The 21,516-nt window shown below is 34.2% G+C and overlaps 1 protein-coding gene across 1 annotated transcript in view; it reads left to right on the forward strand.

The window, feature by feature from the left end:
- The window catches only part of LOC137656785 (oxysterol-binding protein 1-like), a 100,507-nt gene that overhangs the window by 3,147 nt on the left and 75,844 nt on the right, over nucleotides 1–21,516 (forward strand). The window contains exons 2-4 of the mRNA XM_068391070.1: nucleotides 929–1,103; nucleotides 10,064–10,191; nucleotides 17,315–17,434. Coding sequence (XP_068247171.1) covers nucleotides 929–1,103; nucleotides 10,064–10,191; nucleotides 17,315–17,434 — 423 coding nt within the window. The remainder of the gene's footprint in view (nucleotides 1–928; nucleotides 1,104–10,063; nucleotides 10,192–17,314; nucleotides 17,435–21,516) is intronic.

Genomic DNA, 21,516 nt, shown 5'->3' on the forward strand with positions numbered 1-21,516 from the left:
AAGGTTCTTGGGTGCCTGCTTATACATGTTGATATGATTGATATATCAAAGTTATTATCAGATGCATGTACATACTAATGTATTTCAAACTTGCCTAATGTTGAAGAAAGGAATAGTCTATTTAGATTTTCAAAATGTGAAATTAATCCTTAATATTGATCCCATTGAATAATGTACTCGACTGAAGTGTTTATTGGAAGACATTTTGTTCATAATTTTGAAAATGATTTTGAAAATTAGTTTTTTTTTTTAACATACCATTAAAATGTTTGACTTTTATTGAGTGTTTATACGTAACATAAATTAATTGTTTTTTAATATATTACTGTATAACAATTTATTGTTTTAAAGAGTATGGCAACATGAATCTATAACAATTTATAGTGCTATAGAATCTGGCACCATGAATTAATAACAATTATAGTGTTAACGAGTATGGCAACATGACTCTATAACAATTTATAGTTTTAGAGAGTATGGCACCATAATTCAAAAACAATTTATAGTGTTAGAAAGCGTGGCACCATATATAATAACATCATAGTGTTAGAGAGTATGGCACCATAAATCAATAAGAATTTATAGTTTTAGAGAATATGGCACCATAATTCTATAACAAATTATAGTGTTAGAGAGTATGGCACCATGAATCTATAACTTTATAATTTTAGGGAGCATGGCACCATGAATCAATAATTTATAATTTTGGTGAGTATGGCACCATGGATCTATAACAGGTTATAGATTTAAAGAGTATGGTACCATAAATCTATAGCAGGTTATAGATTTAAAGAGTATGGCACCATGAATATGTAACATGTTATAGATTTAAAGAGTATGGCACCATGAATCAGTAACAATTTATAGTGTTAGAGAATATAGCATCATGAATCGTATAACACTAATAGTATGCATGTTATCATTGCAGGCTTGCAACGACTACGTCGAAGTCAGTAGCACTGCAGGGCGCAAATGGCAACGCCTCTTGCAACATGAGCGTGACCAACGGCTGAGACTTGAAGATATGGTGGAGCAGTTGGCCCGCCAACACTCACATCTCGAGCAGGAGGCCAAGGAGCAGATGAACCAGGCCATGCCACCAGGTATTGAAACTCACTCTCTCTCTCTCTCTCTCTCTCTCTCTCTCTCTCTCTCTCTCTCTCTCTCTCTCTCTCTCTCTCTCTCTCTCTCTCTCTCTCTCAACTATTTTGCTCTTCCCAAAAGGCAATGGAGTCTGAAGGTGGACTAAAAAATCTTTGAGACATCCAAAATACACTGCTGTTTCTCTCTCTCTCTCTCTCTCTCTCTCTCTCTCTCTCTCTCTCTCTCTCTCTCTCTCTCTCTCTCTCTCTCTCTCATTATTAAATACTGCACAGTAATTTTTAAAAACTGAACCCTCACTATTATTATGTGTTATTACTATTAAAAGATTTCCAAGAAAGTCCAACTTGTTTGGCAAAAGTTGGTGCATCTCTGAAATTAAAAGATCTAAAGAACATACTTTAAACAATAGAATCACAAAAATAAAGATGTCAGTCAATTATCTAATTCTTCATTGTTATATGGGTACAGTATTGTACAAGTTAATGTACAATCCATACCTTGGTTTAGTATACTCAGTTTAGAATCACACTTCAGTCATGGATAAAATGCTCAAGAAATTCATTCTCATTTAGTAGGATATTATTCCCAGGAAAGAGAGAATCCAAATTTGCTTTTTATTGCTGTTGCTGATAGCAAATGCATTGTAAACTGGCAAAGATAGACAAACCTTGGTCGTAAATGTATTGTGTTCGTAGAATGTCTGTGTTCTGCTTTGTAAATGTAACACACTAGATTTATCTAAAAGTTTTGTCATGAAAAACCACATTTCTGAAACATTCTGTGATTTTGTGATTAACAAAATAAACTTAACTGTGAAGTACCTATGATTAACAAGTACTGTATCATAAATGTTATTTATAATTTTGACTAGCATTTAGATCAGAGTATTTTATGCATAGCAGTTTACCTTTTCACATTACAACCATCAGCATTTAACTTTCCAGTGAGTTTAGGAATGTATCGTACTAATGTAAAAGGTAAAGTGATGGATCTCCAAATACTATGAAAGCAAATAACAAAATAACCATAAAAATGTGAAAATGACTACTGTATAATTATATAGAGAGAACAATATTTATTGTTTTGGAAATGAAGATCAAAAATGAAAAATCAAATAAAAGACAAGGTGCCGCCAACCTCTAAATAAGCCATCAGACATCCATGGTCTCTCTCTTAAACCTGTCAACTCACTGTTTGAAAAAAAAAGAAACAATCTAGGAAGTAGAAATTGGCATAAAAAGTGTTTTGAGTGCACAGTACCATCAAACAAGACAATGCCATGGAGCAGAGGTAATGGCATATCCAAGGTTGGAGAACATTAGTTTGATTTCATAGTACCCTCAAGGTACATGTCATACATAAAGTCCCTTCTGTCATCACTGCACTGGCAAATAGCCCCTTAACAGTTATATCATCTACCAACTTCAGTATAAGGTGTATTATGCTTCGTGTTGTCAGGTTTGTGAGGAAATGTTTCTGAGGAAAACGCCAGACTATTTTGAGCATGTGTAAACAAAGAAAAAACTGTACCTAGAGAAGGCAAAGTCTTTTTCATAGTCCATAAAGGCCATCAAAAGTGTGTTTTCATATTTTACACATTGCTTTACCACTTGTCTTAGAATGAAAATTTGGGCAGCAAGTAGTGTAAGAGTGGAAATAGTTGGTGTAAAACTGAGAAGGCCTCTGGATGCACATTAGAGGATACACAAATGATAACTAGATGCTGGAGAAGGAAAAGCACCAGGACTTGATAGGTTATCAGTAAGGTGTATTAGTATGAACACAGTGTAACCAAGTGGCTAACAATTGTTTGCAAGGTAAGGATCAAACATCAAACTGTCTGGCCAGGACTTTAAGGGTCCTATAATTCTCTTGTAATACTGCAATGGGTGGCTGGTGCCTTTATCAACTGACTACCAGCATCATCTGTTTTATCATCGTTGGACATGGGTTATAAGTTTGCTTTGTATGTTCAGGCACAATGCCTTACCATTACTTTACTTTGTACAATATTTATCTCTTTGTCTTGTGACCGTGGAAGATAGCCATTTATCTACAAGAAGACGTATCGGTAACTTGTTCCAGTATTTTGTTGTGGACTCATCACTCTGTCTTCCTCTTGTTTGTATTTTTGTCTTGTATTTTGTTTATGTTTTTCCTTTAATTCTGCTTATTCGTTAGATCAACGTCGAATCACCTAGACATAGAAAGAATCCTTGTGTTAATGATACTCGTTTGTGGCCAAAAATGTTGATGTCCCTTTTTGAAAAGATAAGAAAAATTACATTGAGGAAATAAAATCTATCTTCACTAGAAATAGTGTGCCAGAAATGTTACAATGTGTGTTAATGCCTCCTAGTGAAATTTTTGTCTCCCTTCCTCAAAAGAAATAGGTTTGGGCCATCACCTTTGGTAAGATAAAAGTTAACCAGAGTTGTATAGTCATCATTTTATGAGGTTCAATTAGGATGATCAGAAGAACCGGCCAGGAGTCCTAATGGTTCTTAATTCTCTGTAGATTCTTCACTTCAAGGATATTTTGAAACATCCACAAAGACTAATCTATGGAATTCTATCTCAATTCATTTCAACCATTACATATTACATATGTTGAAGTTTACTTGCAGTGACTAGCCTCATCCACTCAAAATAATGGAAGATGAGAGGGCTAGAGTATTTGTGCTTTGTTTGGAAACTACATAGCTGCATATCCTAAAAGATTTGTAGAGATACAATGCTCTCTATCATTTCAGCAACCCCTGTACAAGGCTTAATTGTAACTCGGTGCGACACCTTTAATTCATTTCCAAAGACAGATCTCATATTGCTTTCAGTACCTGTTGCAAATATTTGGATCACTTACGGAAGGATCATGACGTCGGAACCAGATTATGTGTGAAGTATAATCTCTTTCTCAAACAAAATTGTCATTGATTGTTAATTCTGTTTTGATCAATACTTTATAATTTAGAATTGAAGTTATGTGTAGTAGCATGATTTTTTTATATGTAAGTGGAATTACTATTGATGTAACCAATAAATAAACTTTAAAGTATTTATATAGGGAGGCACTGAATAGCTTCTACTGTCCCTGAGCTGTTTTTTTATAGCCCAGATTCTTTACATTTACCCATGTATCTTAGGGAAAGAATGATTTTTTGTTGAAAAGTTATTTAAAGAAATTCAAGTTCCATATTTTGTATTTTTTGTTATTATTTGTGAAGATTTTATTATATTGGTCATTAATGGTTTGTACAGGATGGCAATTCTATTTGTGTTCATGAAAATATAAGAAAGTTTCTATGTAGTCATAGGTGATAATTATGTTCTTTTTCAGAATCAGGCAAATATTCATTTCTTTTTTATACAGTTTATATATTCTGTTAGATTTATTTTTTGGCAGAAAAAATAAATAAGATTTTCTTGTAAACCATTAAACCGTTATTTATCCATGTACATGTATCTACTATATTCTTCAGTCTTGGACTTTCCTTTATAGTTTAGCTCTTGGTGAAAGTCTATATGGAGATTATTACTTGCTCAGCATTTTTAGTTACCTACCAATGTATATCTCTTTAGGTGTGCAAATCCCCAACATATCAAGTCAAACTCCTGTTGCAGAGAGTGACCACTCCTCATCAGATGGAGTTTCAGATCATATTGTCGATATCCAGAGAGGAGGTGGGTTAGACTGTCATCATTCTAATCGTAGAGAGACGGAAGCAGCACTAATTTTTACTAACAACAAAACACACTGGGATTATCGTCGTAAATGTTTTTTTAGCGCAGCTGAGAAAGCACCATGCAGCGTCTTTGGTTCTGTAATTTGATTGCAGTGGTGATCAATCTAAATTAGCCAATGATAGTGTAGCGTCTTGTAGTCTTCTTCTTTTCCACAGTTATCCCTACATAAAGGGGTTGGTTGCCTGGTGCAACCTCTCCAGTAACTTTTATCAAAGGTATTCTCTTCCACCAAATCTCTTCTCTCCATGCCATACTTCACCTTATCTCGCCGTCTAATTCTTCGCCCCTCTCTGTCTTCTCTCCCTTATAGGTTCATCCCAAGCCTTCCTCACTCCCTCCCCACCACTCATCCTCAACACGTGACCACACCAATACAGTTGTGATACTCTAATCACCTCTCTAATCTTCACTAAGGCTTCCATTTTTCTTATTTCATCCTTTTCCAATCTTTCAAGCAGTTGTGTCTTGTAGTATTTTAGTTATTTTTATGTGTCTTACAGTACCTGTGGGTTTAGTCTGTTGGCAGTTATGTTATGTGGGTAACCAGTAAAAAAATGTATTTCACATCATAGTGAAGGTATTGTTTGCATTCAATTCAGTATGATGTTCTCATTTTGTTGAGGTATGTTTAGATGAATTGTACCCAGAAGTGCACCCGGGTTTGAGATACAGCGTACAGTACTTGTAATCAAAGTGGATGAGGCTGTTTATCAGAGAATCAGTTATTACTATTATTATTATTAGCCAAGCTACAAAACCCTAGTTGGAAAAGCAAGATGCTTTAAGCCCAAGGGCTCCAAGAGGGAAAAATACCCCAGTGAGGAAAGGAAATAAATAAATGATGAGAACAAATTAACAATAAATCATTCTAAAAATAGTAACGACGTCAAAACGGACATGTCATATGTAAACCATAAAAAGACTTATATCAACCTGTTCAACATAAAAACATTTGCTGCAACTTTGAATTTTTAAAGTTCTACCGATTCAACTTCCCGATTAGGAAGGTCATTCCACAACTTGGTAACAGCTGGAATAAAACTTCTAGAATACTGTGTAGTATTGAGCCTCATGGTGGAGAATTAACTGGCATCGAGTTAGTTTCAGATATTGAAATTAACTGATGGAAATTTTTTTGCTTATTTGGGAGGAGTTCAAGGAGCTATGAAATATCTGCTTAATGCACAGATATGTAATCGTTCTTATAATCAAGTATTTGTCTTCATAGCGACACATTTTCCAAAGTGGTTACCTTTCTCTCTCTCTTTCTTTCGTTCTTTATTCACATTGTTTTTTATTCCTTTCAAACCTTATAAGTTAAATCAATGTAAGGCAGAATCTGAATATGAAAATTTTAGCTTGTGATCAAAGTATAATTTTGGGTTCATCACAGATTTTTTGAGAACATACTAGTACAAAATTCATTTGCTGAAGGACTTAGGAAAAAAAATTGGGTCTTTGAAGCTTTACAGTATAAAGCTTAAAGACAGTGAATATTCCATACTCCCAAAAATTAAAAATAAAGTATCTTTTCTGAATATCCCTGCAAATTTTATACACAACCTTTGGTTTTATTATAAAATTGATTTGAGATAAACTTATCACTTGTATTCTAAATTTCATATAAATTGAAAATCCAACTTTATGCATTGCATACAGTATTTAAATTAAAGCTTTCATGTAAAGCTTACTTGTCTGGTTGAAAGAACGCATTAATAAGGGATTTTGACGAAGGAAAAATCTATTCCTGAGCTCGACCTGTGTCGCTCAGTGAAATGCTCCTCTAGCACCATTTCTAAGGCATAATTATTGCTTAATATACCAGAGAAAAAAAAAAAAGAGATGCATGGAATGCCAGTGAATAAACCTAGCTTGCTCACTCCTTGAGTGTCAGTATAGAAAACTGGGGTGTGAATGAACCACGACCATAGGTCCCTCACCAATTAGACCTCTCCTTCATCAACATCCCCCCTCCCAACCCCTACATCTCCCCACCCCCTATCCTCATTCCTCCTCAGCACTTGCGTTGGTCAGACATGTTTTTAAAGGTGTCTAAAGGTTAAAGGTGTCTGGTTTCAGTTCCAGTTCCATCAGAATAGATGCTCACCAGAACGTCAGCCGGGCAAGCCTAACCCCCCACTGTGGTGCCCTACCACAGCAGTAGCCTCCCCAGTAAACAGCTTAAACTCACGGCCCTGGGCGTGGATCGATCTCTTGCCACGCGAATGCGAGGCAAACACGTTACCACTGTACTAGCCAGGAGGCTTTACCCTAGACATTTTTCTACCTCAAACTGAAAATTAATATTTTTTCCTCTCCGTAAAAAGCTTGGATTTTTATTCACTGATCTATCTCATTTATTTGTTTGTCAGTGAACTTTTAGTGTGTTTGTCTTTTTCAGTTTTATTTTTGTGTATTAGCCAAAGATAACACATCAACTTGCCTGCCAATTAAAATTTTTGGAACAGAGAGAGGCTTTTCTAAAGCTTTTACATCTTATAATATTATATCAAGAAAAATAGTCTTATGATCTTTCTGTTGTTGTATTGGTAGTAGATACTAGATCAATTTTGTTTAAGCTTTTTAAAGTTATACTGGAAATATGGGAACTTCATACTGTAATTATTTTTCCATGGAAGGAAAAACTCAATCATTAAGGCATGCACACATTGTATTTTAACTGTCTGTGACTTTTTCCCTACTGTTTTTTGTGGAGATCTTTTTCACTTCCACTAGTAGACACTTCTCAAAAATAAGATTGTTATTAAACTCCATATATATGATATATATATTTACCAAGGCACTTTTCCCAATTTTGGGGGTAGCGACATCAAAAAAAGGAACAAAAGGGGACTTTTCCTCTCTTCCCTTCTCCTAGCCTGACGAGGGATTCAGAAAAGTTTGGTTGGTACTGCTAGGGTGCCGCAGCCCACCCTTCCCCATTATCCGCCACAAATGAGGTTTCATTTGTTGAATCCTATACTGCTACTACCTCGGCGGTCACAATCACAAAGGCAATCATTGGAAGCAGTAGGGCCTACCGGAACTGGGAACCCCCTCTCCTGTGATGTTCCTGAGTGATATTTTAAACTCCATTCTGCAGATATTTAAATTTTTTTTGGTCTGGGGTTCACTTGTGAGGAGGCTTGTAAATTCAGTTTTTCTGTAAAACACTGAAGAGGCCAGTTTTTGGATATACCATTTACCTCATAACTTGACTAAAATGCAGTCCTGAAATATGTTTCTGAGTTTTTCTCCAGTTCCATCAGTGATTCGGTGGAAGGGTTGAACAAAGATAATTCTTTAGAAGAACAGAACCACAGAATACTTGTCTAGATTGTTATGTATTCATCATCAGAAGATTCTATATAAAACTATTGCTCATGAAGTCGGTCTCTATGACTGAATTAAGTCATCTTTTGGTCATTATTTCTGCTGAGTATGATGATGCTTTTATAACTTTATATCCTGATTGTAAATCATATGGATTGATTACTATACTTGGTATTTTTGTTATATTTCATGATTCATGTGCTTTTTTTCACTCTAACCCAACACTATTTAATTTTGTTTTTGCTTCTTTCTAAATGTATTATGGAAAGGAGAATTAGTTCCATCAGTGCACTGGTATCACTAAGGGGTCCTCTGCATCCTTTCGGCCTTAATCCATGTTTACATGGTCAAACAGTTTGTCGAACCTGCTTGTCAAACGCTTCGAAGAGGTGGAGTCAGCCACAAATCCATAAGGGTTGTGGACAATGTAGCCCCGCCCACAAAAGTCAGGCGAGAACAGACTTTACAAACCGTTCAACAAACTTGTCCTACAACCAAATACCCCGTTGACACATTCGAACATCACTTCAAACTCTTGTCTGTCGAACTGCCTTTGACGATGTAAACCCACCTTTATCCTTCAACTTTTCCTCGTTCCCCCTTCCTTTCTTCCATCTTGCTGTCCAACCTCATTTAACATTGGTGCAACTGCACGTTTCTCCCTAGTTGCACCTCGGTACCAAATGGCCTTCCAGACCCCATCACCAGGTTATGTGGCTCAAATTCTTTAGGGTCATTCAAACAATCATCATGCAAGGTAGAGAAGCGTCTCAAATTAGCCTGGCTGTCTGAATTGAGAGTAAATAACACTTTTATGAGGGTTTCAATGCACTGCAGAAATATTTTTCTATAGGTTTTTTAGCTGTTTTTTTGTTTAACCTAGATTTTATTTGTAAAATTAAGTGTCTAGGTAGTCTGGTTTTATGAATTTTACCATGAAGCTTATAGCGCATTATTACATGCTGCTAGTACATATGATTTGTGTTAACAAAATACTCCTTTTTTATATTGTAATTTTCCTTTTACCCTATTTTTTATAATAAAAAGCCCTTGTGTATTCTTTATTATCATGCAGTTTCTAGGTTTAGATAAAGCACTTACAAGAAACAGTATTTTATATACCACTACATGTGCAGTAAATGGATCTTGATGCTAAATATTGAATAATTTTGATGGAAAATTCTTAGATAATTTTTGGATTATCACACTGAACAGTAAGTAACTTTAATTTTATTCAATTCAATAATTACTGTTATGCATATTAGTTTGATCTGATGACATGGAACCGAGATTTTAGAATGAATAATATGGTCATAGAAATTACTAACTATTTTCCAAAGAATTTAGACTATGCAAATTCTGTAAATTTCGGTTGTAGATTTCCAATGGAACCCTTCTTTGTTCCATTAATGTGTCAATTAGAGGATTTTGCTGGATTTCTAAAAAAAAAAAGTCTGAAATGCACATTGTAAAATACAGTATGATGTGCGTTAACTAAATTATCAATTCACTTTTAATTGAGGTTATATGCTGTGGATATTAAAGGCAATAGTTTATTCTCAAGTGTTTGAGGCTTAAATCCTAATTGGTTGTAGTATTGTGTTGTATATGTAACTACAGCATTGCAAGCAATGTTTCTTTTAAAAGCTCTTATAACAATACAAATTATACATATCTAAATAGCTCATTGTTTTTATTAATTGATTGCAAGAAGATATATACTGCTAATTATAATAGCACCACCCACTGCAGGGTTGGTAAAATTCATTAGCAGTATTAAGCAGTATGTATGTTAAGTACAGAAAGAAGTTAAAAAGATTTTATGATTGGTTAACTACTGATTGATGCTTTTAAATTAATTGGTTAATGTTTTGTTTTCCAGGCCATAGCCATAGTGAGGATGAAGAGGAGACTGAATTTGAGGATGCAGTCGAAGAATTGGCAGAGAACTTTATAGTCCACGTCAACCCCAGCCAGGCGCACAAGCGGTCTAATTCTAATGTTTCTCAGGTGAGCTTTTGTAAAGACGTGCGGAAGTTGAGTGTGGTACAGTGCTGTAGTGTTTTAGATAGAGTAGTGTTGTGCGTTTCTCTTGCTTAATGCTTTTCAGTGTTGACGACTTTTTTAAATTAACCCTCGAGAGGTACAAAAAAAGCTTTTTGCAACTGTAGTCAAAGACTTGAAAGTTCAGGCCACAATATGCCCTTAATATTTATTAGAATATGTTATTATATGCTACAGCTTCGTCATATTAGGAAGTGAGTGTGAATTATGAATATTCTGATAGAGGCTAACATCTGTTTAGCTGTAATAAAGATTCCTAACATTTGTTTTGAGTCCATAAAATCTTTATGAAACCAAATAATTTTGTTTCCTTTAGATTCATAGTTGAATTCTCTCTCTCTCTCTCTCTCTCTCTCTCTCTCTCTCTCTCTCTCTCTCTCTCTCTCTCTCTCTCTCTCAGTTCTATGGAATCAAATACTCTAAAAAAAGTAGAGCAGTTTTAATTGCTTTATGTTGTATGTAATGGAAATGTGTAATATTAGGGAATTGGGTATAATGTCCATAGGGAGATGCAGTATTCTTTTATGGAGTTAGAGAAAAATACAGAATTAATTGTATATCATGTGTTAATCTTAGATTATGCAACATAGTCAAGTGGAAGGCGTACGAGTTAGGAGCATGAAAAATAATTGTTGGGTACTGGAATAAAATTGGAGGAAGAGCAGGAATATAACTGCATTAGTCAAAGGTTTGATGAGCATTATATTAGTAGATGAAGGTTGGAAGTTTTCTGGTCAACTTTTTATGATTTAGTTTATCTTAAAAAGCCCACAAATGCAATTTTAGAATCTTGGTATATCCTGAGTTTATGATAGTTGAAACAGATATAAAAAGGAGGAGGAAAAGATAAGTGGGAAGGAGCCAAGCGTAAAAATAAAAATTAAAGGGATACTGTCTGCAGTGTACCAGATCCAGGCAAGTTACACTGTAGGCAGTAACCTCCTGTTGGTAATTAATATAAAGAAGAAAAGGTTAATGATATGGTAGTATGAAAAAATTGGCATGTGAAGATTTTCCGTGAGAAAGATCCAACAAGGCAAGGAAAGGACTCGTGGAGGTTTCTGCTGACCATCTAACAAAATATTGTCTGGCGTTCAACATAGCAAACATAAAACACAGGATAGAGGTCAATACAATGAAGGAAAGCAACATAATCTAGTCAAAGTTATTGTTATGGAGGTAGGGAATACAGTACTACATATTAGGAGTTGCTAAGATATAAAGAAACTTAAAATAGTGAACAAAGGAAGCATAGGATAGTTGAGGTTATGGAGTCTTAACAGATGAGGAGACTAGAATGAAAATCTTTGGGCATATGTTGGATTGAAAGGGTTAAAAAAAGGTGAAATTTCTTGAAACACCTAAATTCCATGACATAATGATGACTAAGGATGGAGGGGCTGTTTTTATGGGTTGGGTATATGTAGTGGGTTACTATTCCTTCATACTGTAGTTGAAGACAAATTAATACAATTAGAGAATATATTTAATGGGGTCATAGTGGACAAATAGATATGTTAAGCTAAGAAAAATGCTAGATCAATTAACTATAAAAGTTTGTCTTAGCTGGTTAACCTAATGGGCAGAATATTTAATACCCAACTTATGCCAAATTGTTGAGACCTTGAATTTAGTAATTGTGTTTTTTTTTATTAACACTTGAATTGATTGAGCAAAATATCTTCATCTAAGAATCTTCTGTTCATTATAAGTTAAATAACTTTAACCATTACCTTAGTCTCACCTGTTAGGGGTTGTGGGGGCTGATGTGGTAACGTCCCTGACTGGTGAGTGCCAGACTGGGGTTTGAGTCCCGCTCAAACTCTTTAGTTTTCTTTGGTGACCAGAACCTTACCCTCCTTGTGAGCTAAGGCAATGGGTTTTAGGGGAACCTACAGGTCTAGCTGCTGAGTCATCAGCAACCATTGCCAGGCCCTCCTTGGTCCTAGCTTGGGTGGAGAGGGGGCTTGGGCACTGATCATATGTATATATGGTCAGTCTCTAGGGCATTGTCCTGCTTGATAGGGCAATGCCACTGTGCCTTGCATTTACCATTCCTGAGTGGCATTTAAACCTTATGTTGGTGCCATATCTGTGCATGTTGATAACTTCATATGGCAAACATTACATCTTTCTAATTAATTTTAATAAAAACTTTTGCTCCTATGCTTACTCTCCTGAGTGGTAACATCTCGTGTGCTGGGTCTTTCTTCTACAGCTAGCATGTCTTGTTTTGTGAAGGCTTTCCTGCTAATACTTTTTTCAACATTGCCTATTCTTTGGCGTTTTGTCAATGTAGTGCATATCGGTAATTATTTCAATTAATCTTCCTGCACTTCACTGCTGTTCTTCCTCTGAAGGGAACATCATCGATCTCTATATTTTGAGTAAAAAATTATACATTTCTGTGTATTGGTACTGTATGATGCAATGCCCTTTGGAGCTCTCCATTTATACCCTTTTCTTGAAAAATTTATAATATATAAAGCTACTTCCATGAAATTATATTTTATTTTGTACATGCAGTAAGTTCTATTCTCCATTTAAAAGTTGTTTGGAATATTGTATAGTAAGTTTTGACGAACGTTTTTCTTAGTTGGATGGAATTCTAGTTACATGACACTACTCATGTCTTCCCTTAATGTAGAGTGGTCTACTTTTCTTTTTCTGCAACTTTCAATTAAGCTGCTGTTCCATTGGCTAAAGGTGATAATGTGATCTCACCACATGTGCCATTGTAATGGCCTCTTGGGAGTTACTACCACATCTTGGTTATTCTAGAAATGTAACTCTCGAAATGTTCTGTTTTAAATTTTCATTTTATGGCAAACTTTTGATTATCACCATTCTTTGGTTTTTCATGATTACTGCAAACATCTATTTTTGGGAAAGCAAGTTTGCTTCCTTTGAAGTAAAGGCCTTCTTTTGTTATTTTAATAGAAAAAAATCATTTGTGTATTGTTGTCCTCTGCTCTGTTAAATTTATTCTCAGAATGTCACAGTTCACCTCATGCAGTGCAATGTAAACTTTAGTAAAAGGTCTTTTTAGGCATCCTTTGGCTGTAAAGTAGTTGTACATACATACATATACCAAGGCACTTCCCCCAATTTTTTGGGTTAGCCGACATCAAACAAATGAAACAAAAAAGGGGACCTCTCCTCTTTACGTTCCTAGTTGTATCCACATTTTAGCCCTCGGATTTAACCTCTTTCCCACTGCTTTTCTTTCATCTTGCCTTCAAACATTTCTTCTCTTTAAACTTGGTTGCACTTTGGTGCTCAATGGCTTCCCAGGCCCAAGTGCCTGACCTTTTGGCCAAAGTTCGTACACACACCATTGCTATTAACGGTTTTGTTGGAGTTAGCCTTTTTGATGTTTGACATTTAATTCCCTGGGAATTACACCAAGAATGCTTTTGGATATATGCAGACATTATAAATGAAACGGTAAAATAGGAATGTTTCGTTAAGATAGTCACGTACCGTTCAATAAAAAAAAAGGGGGGGGATGAAACAAAGTTCCAACCCTTTTTAGGGCTGAGAAGCATTGTATTAGGAAAATTTTAAAGTACTGAATTTTCTTGAAAACTATTTACATATACAAGTTTAATATGACCAGAGAAATATATAGTCTGTCCAGTGCAGTCTCTAGTGTGCCATTTTCGAGATCCGATTTCGTTCATAGAAAAGATTAAACTTAATTTTTTTCTCTTTTTTATCCATTTATTATTTGCTATTTTCATATATTTGTTATATTTGGTCCAGCAAGTTCACCCATTCAAAAGTATAGTAGATAAGATGAACTGGAGTGTTCAAATGACTTAACAAGAACAAGAATATGAAATAGAATGTAATGTGACTGAGAAAAATCATTTCTGAGAATCAAATTTTTTTTTGTGTTCTCGTACTTAATTTTCATAAGTTTTACTATCTGAAAGATTAAGAGAGGTTAGTATTAGTATGTTTCCTATAAAAATATTAGATAATTATTGCCGTTGATAATATTAGCAGGAAGGTACCACCTTTACAGTAGTAGTAATAGTAGCAGTAGTAGTAGTAGTAGTAGTAGTAGTAATGGTGGTTACTAAATAGTAGTAGCAGTAATGATGGTTACTTAATAGTGATATAAATGTACTTATTTAACCAAAGGTAAGGTGAAGCCATAAAATAGTCTGATACACCCCAAGAGATATATGAATTGCATGAAAATACTCTACTTCAAGTGTCAAGAATATGAAGAAATCCCATAAAAGATATAAATAAAGTCCCGACTATGAAATCTGAAAAAATACCTCTTTATAAGCCCTCCCTTTCTTGCTAATTATTTGCCTATTTTCTGCGTATTAATGATAGGAGATTTAGTTAAGAACGTTAGTGTTCTTTTATACAGTTTGAGATATCTGGAGTTTCTAATGCAGATCATGTTTTCAACGACCTGAATAAGAAGTTTATAGGAGAATTTTTGTAGGAAAGGATATTAAATTTCTATTTGCAATTTGGTTCTTGCACTTTTATAGCATCTTAAAATTGGTCTTTGGTATTAAGTTCAGGTTAGTCATGCTAAATATTGCCTACCAAAGGTAACACGTTTTCAAAGAAACATTGGCTGTGCTTGTAGTTTTGTTCTGATCTCAGGATTGCTAGAGGTAGTTGTTGTGCCCTATAAAGAAAGAAGCTGTGGGAATGAATAATCACACTACAATGGGAAAGGAAAACACAGAAACTTCTCAGAAGGTTTTGATTTGCAACTGGATTTGCTGTTTTTTGTAATTTGTTCTGCCTCTTCATGCTTTAAATGTAGGGGATGAAGTTAACTTTAGCTTCACAACATATCTTATATTGGCAATTAATTTTCGTAATTGCTGAAATTTTTATTTTTACCTGGATCTTCAAGGTCAGTTAAAAAATTTTTGGGTTTTTTTTTATTAAACTCAGTTGGGAGATATCTTTAGTATTGACAATTGTGACCTGTCTTATTTAGCCTTATACTATTTTACAGGATCACGGGGGAGTTTGAGGGGAAAAATATTGGCGATTTATGTTCTAATCTCATGAACTGAGATACGCTGTAGCGTATTTTAAAATCTCAGGTCTTGTGAATGATAAAGTTTTGTAGGTGAAGTAAATGGAGGAGAAATCTTTAACTCCTCTAGAACCTTTTAATTTTTATAGTTTGTTTTTATTAAGATTCAGAAAAAAAATAAGATATACTATTTTTCCTTAAAAGTTTTCAAGAAGTCACTTGCTGCAATAATTACATTAACTGCAGCTGTATTATGTGATGATGTTAGCAATGAAGAAATATAGTTGAAAGTTACGTAGTTACTATATTACTATAATTATAATTGACTTAAGTGGAAGAGATATCATCAATAGTAGGTTCACCAATACTTTGAAGCTCAAGGAACTGTCTTTACGTTACTAAATATATATCACTAAAACTTAAAATTGAATCATGGCAGAATTCTGCAAGTTACCTGATTTTAATTGTTGTCATGGAATGCCTCAACCTTATAGCACCATTTCACATTTGATCGCTGGACTAATGTACTGTATAATGTTGGATGTATGATAATCATAAATCTAATTCAATAATTCTAATAAGGAAATAAAATAGTATAGTTTTAAAGAATTTTATCATCAAATTGAGTTAGTTTTCATTGCCAACTTTATCCTGTAAAAGTAAATGTAACATTGAGGATAAAGCCTACCTTAGTAAGCTACAGCTTTAGAGAAAATGTTTGGAATATGAGGAGTTCATATTAACGACACACATGTAAATTAGAAGACGTTTTATAGAAATATCAATTGCGATAAGTGAGTAATTTTAAGAACTTAGAGGTACATAATCAATCTCTCTGAGTTTTAAGAGATTTACGTATATTTTAGTAGCAGTCAGAAAACGGGTCCAGCTTAAATTTTTCTTTTAAAACAATCGTGTAACAAGACTTTAAAAGCAGACCTTAGGAGTCTCTGCATTTCTTTTTGATATCTAGAAGGAAAATTGTCTGACTGAATAACAGGAATGCTTTTTATTTTGAGAGAGAACTAAGATTTATTAGTTGGTGACCAAATGAATTCATAGGAAAATAAATTAATATGCAGGACAACTCTTATTTTAGTTAGCCCATTGGAAAATTTACTTGTGGCATTTATCGGCAGAGAAACCTGTTTCATAGGATATCTATATAAGTTGTAGAGGGGCAGCAATATTTGTAATTTATTTGAAAGGTTTTAATTTTGGAATTCCTTGCTTGGATATCCTTCGAATCCTTAAGGCCAAACTTTAAATTTACTTAAGAAAACAAGAGATACAGTATTGTCAGAAATTGCTTTACCCAATATACTGCTAAAGTTCCTATCCATAACTGAATCTGAATATTTATACCAAAGGACATTGAAATTTGTTCTAATTACTACCAGTGTTTATTATTAATTATATATAGATTGAACTTGATAGCTTAACTTAGAGAGTTCTGTAAAGTATTAGGAATTAGTTATAGAAGAGTTAGTCGTAGTATATCGTTAGGGGTCTTGCTGTTGTAACTTTCCAAAAGGTTAAATTAAAAGACTGGTTACTTGAGAGATTACATTTGCCAATGAATATTTTGTTTGATTTACATAGTTCTGTCAAATACTATTGATAGACAAAAGGTCATATCTCCCAAGATTTTAACTTTAGATTTACAATTAGTATTTTACGGAAACAAATCTGTAATTGGAAGTGCAAACAATAGCTTTCATTTAAGTCATTGTACGGGGAAGATTAGTAGGTCTCTCTCTCTCTCCCTCTCTCTCTCTCTCTCTCTCTCTCTCTCTCTCTCTCTCTCTCTCTCTCTCTCTCTCTCTCTCTCTCTCTCTCAATTTTAGAATAATCAGGTAGAGTATATTGTGTTTTGTTTTGGTTTTCTGTTGACCTCTTGTGTACAGTATTGTATATTTTGTTGATAGAATTTGTATGTGTGACTCTGCTTATGTTTAACAATAGCTTCCGCTTCCCAATTTGAGTTGAGTAAATTATTTTGGGGTTGGTGGATTTGATGTGTTTTCGTGTTTTTGGGTGCCGTAGGCGTCGGAGGGTCAAGGTGTAGGTGATACTGTGTCAGCGTCCAGCAGTGAGGGAGACGGACAAGACAACACCGTCCAGGTCATCATGAGGAAAGACAACAATACCGATAGTAGTTACAGTGTAAGTTCATCTTCCTGTCATTTTATTTATGTTCTTGTGTGTGTATTGGAATTATTCATTTCCCGTTTACATACTGCTTTTGGGGTTTATGCGGTTGCATGTATAGATATCACAGTAATTTTGTATGTGACTTGATAAGTAAAGATGACAAGTTGCTGCTTCTCACACATTTGCATTTGTTTATTTGGTATATACACTTTTGTTATGTAGGGATTTTTATCCTTTATCATGGTTTAAGGTTTTTCCTTTTTTTCAGCTATTATGTTAAGTGTTTTGTGGTCATAGATATGTATATTAGGGTACCTGGGTTCACAAATTAATAATTAAGAAGTACTGGAGAATATTCTTCATCATTTTTATATATCTGATTAATCTAGTTTTTATTGTAATATTGATTACTTCATAGGACCCTATTTTTGCATAAAGATTTTAACTTGTTGCACTTCATACAAGGGAAGGATGTTGGCTAAAGAAACCAGGAACCTATTTTTGCAATTACTATTTTTATATTATTTTTATTATTGTTTACCTTATGTACATTTACAGACAATTTAGAGACCACTCGCACATTTTATGCTTTTACAATTGTTTAGAACTTATTGCATAAATGCTTTTCTTATTATTCATGTTAACTAGACCAGTTTTGGTTTAAGATGCCTTAATAACTGCATGAAATCGTTGTTGGGATCCATCGCTCTTGGAAGAAAGAAAATGTCTCTCATTGCAGTGAATTATATTTATATAGATTTGTTTTTTTCTATTTTCCATTAGTGTATGATTATTTCATTTCATATTTTGAAGAGATGCAAGATGATTCATTGATATATCTTATCTTTATTCTGTATGGTTGCAGTGATATGTGCAAAAGCTTTTGTTTGGATGATTATAGAGCAATTTATGTTATTCGTCGTGCTTATTGGAATGCTTCCTTTTCTGGCAATCTACTGGATGGGAGTTCAATACCTGCCCAAGCTCAATAGTTCATTGTAATATCTGCCACCTCACCATCCTCGTGAGCTCCGGCTTGGGGTTTGGGTAAGCCTATAGGTCTACCTGCTGAGTCGTCAGCAGCCGTTACCTGACCCTTCCTGATTCTAGTTTAATGGAGACAGGCTAGGGCACTGATTGTATGTACAGTAATTATGGTCAGTCTTTAGGACATTTTCCGGCCCCTTGCCTCTACCATTCATGAACAACCTTTAAACCTTTAATGGTTATAGCATGAATTATAAGTACCATAATTATACTTTAAATAATGCCATCCCTATAGCATACTGGTATGTTTTATGTCATTACTATGGCAATTTTTCTGATATGAGTCATCATCCAGAATTTCCATCTTGATAGTGTTCCGGAATGTGTGCTCTTTTGATGAACCTACTGGGATACAAGAAGAAAATAGACAGGTTGGTAATGATGGAATGTCTTGTCATCCAAGAACTTTGCAGGAGGTTAATGTGAAAGTAAATTGTAAGAGTTCTACATTTTAAGGTGTAAAAATCTATTCTCTATTGCCTCTACCCTTTGATGATTGTCAATGCAGTGGATGTATTTCAAAATTAGTTATACTTGTAGCCAAGCATCACACCCATGGTATGCTCAATTTGTCTCCTTTCTTTCGTTTTATGGAAGATATTTGGCTTATAGCATTTGAAGCCTTATTTACATGGCAGACTGCATCCTTGCTATATAAGAAATGTCCTATGTGAGACTCGGGCTGTGTTGACATCTCTGCAATATTTTGATCTCAGGTTGCCTGCCTACATTTTTTAAACTGTTTTAGGTTTAAATTACTCCAATACACTTTCATGAGTGTTTTGAATTATTCGTAAGACACTTGTAGGACAACGTTGAAGTACACTTCAGCCATACGTAGATTAAGTGACAGGTTAACCTTTGGAAGGGCATTTGAATCTTCCATTCATTTTTATTGACTTCCAGCTAACTTCTGCTTCGACCTAAGCATGATTGACAGCCCCACTTTATAAATTCTACAACAAATTCTAGCCTTTAAAGCATTTTGTTGTTCCAGAAAATTTTATAGGCTTTTCCATCGATGAAAACATTTACTGTACCACCATTAAGGCGTTGAAATTGTTAGGTCAATTGGCTATTTCATTGATTTATGCCAGAGAAGTAAGGTCTCTCTTCTGACTTTATCCTTCGTTATGGATCTCTGTATCATCTTCATTGACAATTAAATGAAAAAAAAAAATTGTAATTATCTTTGAGAGCTAAAACTATTGATGTCTCTTCAACATTGGCATAATACATCATTCTTTTATATTCTTGCAATGGCTTTATGTTGTAACCTCATCAAGTTTCGTATTCTGCTAAAATTAATCCTTCAGGAGGGCATTCCTGACTGCCTTTAGTTCAACAAGAAGAGTTGGCGAGGTCAGATTTGAGAGACTTCAATATGATGACTAGTACGCAGAAAGGATGTCTGTTGGTTTCTAATGTGCTTCTGGAGTTATACACGACTCCTGTATGACTGTTAGGATTGATCTCCTCTGTCTTTTACTGATTTTTCTCATTGGCATGGTTGTTTACTTTATATTGTTTATTATTTCCTTATTTCCTTTCCTCACTTGGCTATTTTTCCCTGTTGGAGCCCTTTGGCTTAGAGCATCTTGGTGCTTTTCCAACTAGGGTTGTTGCTTAGATAGTAATAATAATAATAATAGTAATGATGGGTGTAAACTTCTTTTCCTTTGTGTGTGTGTTTGTGTAAGAAGCATATTGAGGTACTCCTAGAGTTACTAGGCCTTGCAGACAATGTTTTTCTCGATTTTCAACAGTAGATTTTTACTGTATGATATCAAAGCAGATATCTACTCATTTGAAATCAGGAAAGTGTATGGTATGTAAGTCACCTTTAGAGCAGGACTACAGCCAATATGTCCTTGCATTGTTATTTTTCCTCCTTGCATGTTTTGCAAGGGAAATAATTAAGTCTCGTGTGGATAAAAGTTATTTTTCAATACTATGGTTAGCTTGTTTTTTTTTTCAAGTCATAAAGAAGGTAATAAAACACTTTATTTGGTCTAGCAATAAAATCATAATGAAGAAAGACATTTGCAAATAATTATACACTCATGAGATTTTGTATTTTACATTTTTACTTCTGTTGCAACCATTAACATGATTTCAAATTGTAGTTTCCATACTAATGACAAGTGACAGAACAATTTTCTTTTAATATTTTTTTCAGGTGTTTATGATCTTTTTGTAAATACAACTTTTAAAAAACAAATCAACATCCTATTTAGTATTGTTAGAAAAAGAATTTGTTGGAGAACACTTTAAATGTCTATCCAACAGTTCATATTTAAAGATGAAATTTACTGTGTTCACTTTCAAGATATCAATATTGGCAACTATACTCAATTTTTTTTAATGAGGCACATTTGTACTGACTCGCAGCGGTGCCCTTTTAGCTCGGAAAAGTTTCCTGCTCTCTGATTGGTTAGAATTATCTTGTTTAACCAATCAACGATCAGGAAACTTTTCCGAACTAAAATGGCACCCCTGTGCAAATATGCTTCACTAAAAATTTTTTACTATAGCACCTATTGCTGCTGAACATGTAAAACACCATTATAGTTAATTAGAATTGCAAAACATCATAATGCTATCCGTTTATATAGAAATATGATGCTTAGGGTAGACAAAATTGATAATTGCATGATTTTCCCGTAGTTGGTATAAGGAGAAATTTTAACTGCCATTAAAAGGTTTTAATGGAATGTGGAAATGTTGTCTACATATTATGTGTTATATGGAATTTTATTAATGTATATACAGCCTGTGTATGATAATATCAATGTTATTACACTTGTATTTTTTTAAAATCTTCATTATTATTATTATGATTTTAGTAGGAGTCACTTGTACTGTAATTTTATCATTATAATCATTGCCATCCTCATTATTAGTATTATATTTTTAGTAGGAGTCATCATAGAAATTAGATTTGAACATTGTTATATTTTCATCCTTCGGTTGAATGTATCTCTTGATATTTGTAAACGAAACTAAAGGAAGTTAATTGAAGACTGCTTGGGCTAGAATTTCAAATC

This window comes from Palaemon carinicauda, chromosome 17 (genome assembly GCF_036898095.1).
Source record: "Palaemon carinicauda isolate YSFRI2023 chromosome 17, ASM3689809v2, whole genome shotgun sequence".
NCBI classification, from domain to species: domain Eukaryota; kingdom Metazoa; phylum Arthropoda; class Malacostraca; order Decapoda; family Palaemonidae; genus Palaemon; species Palaemon carinicauda.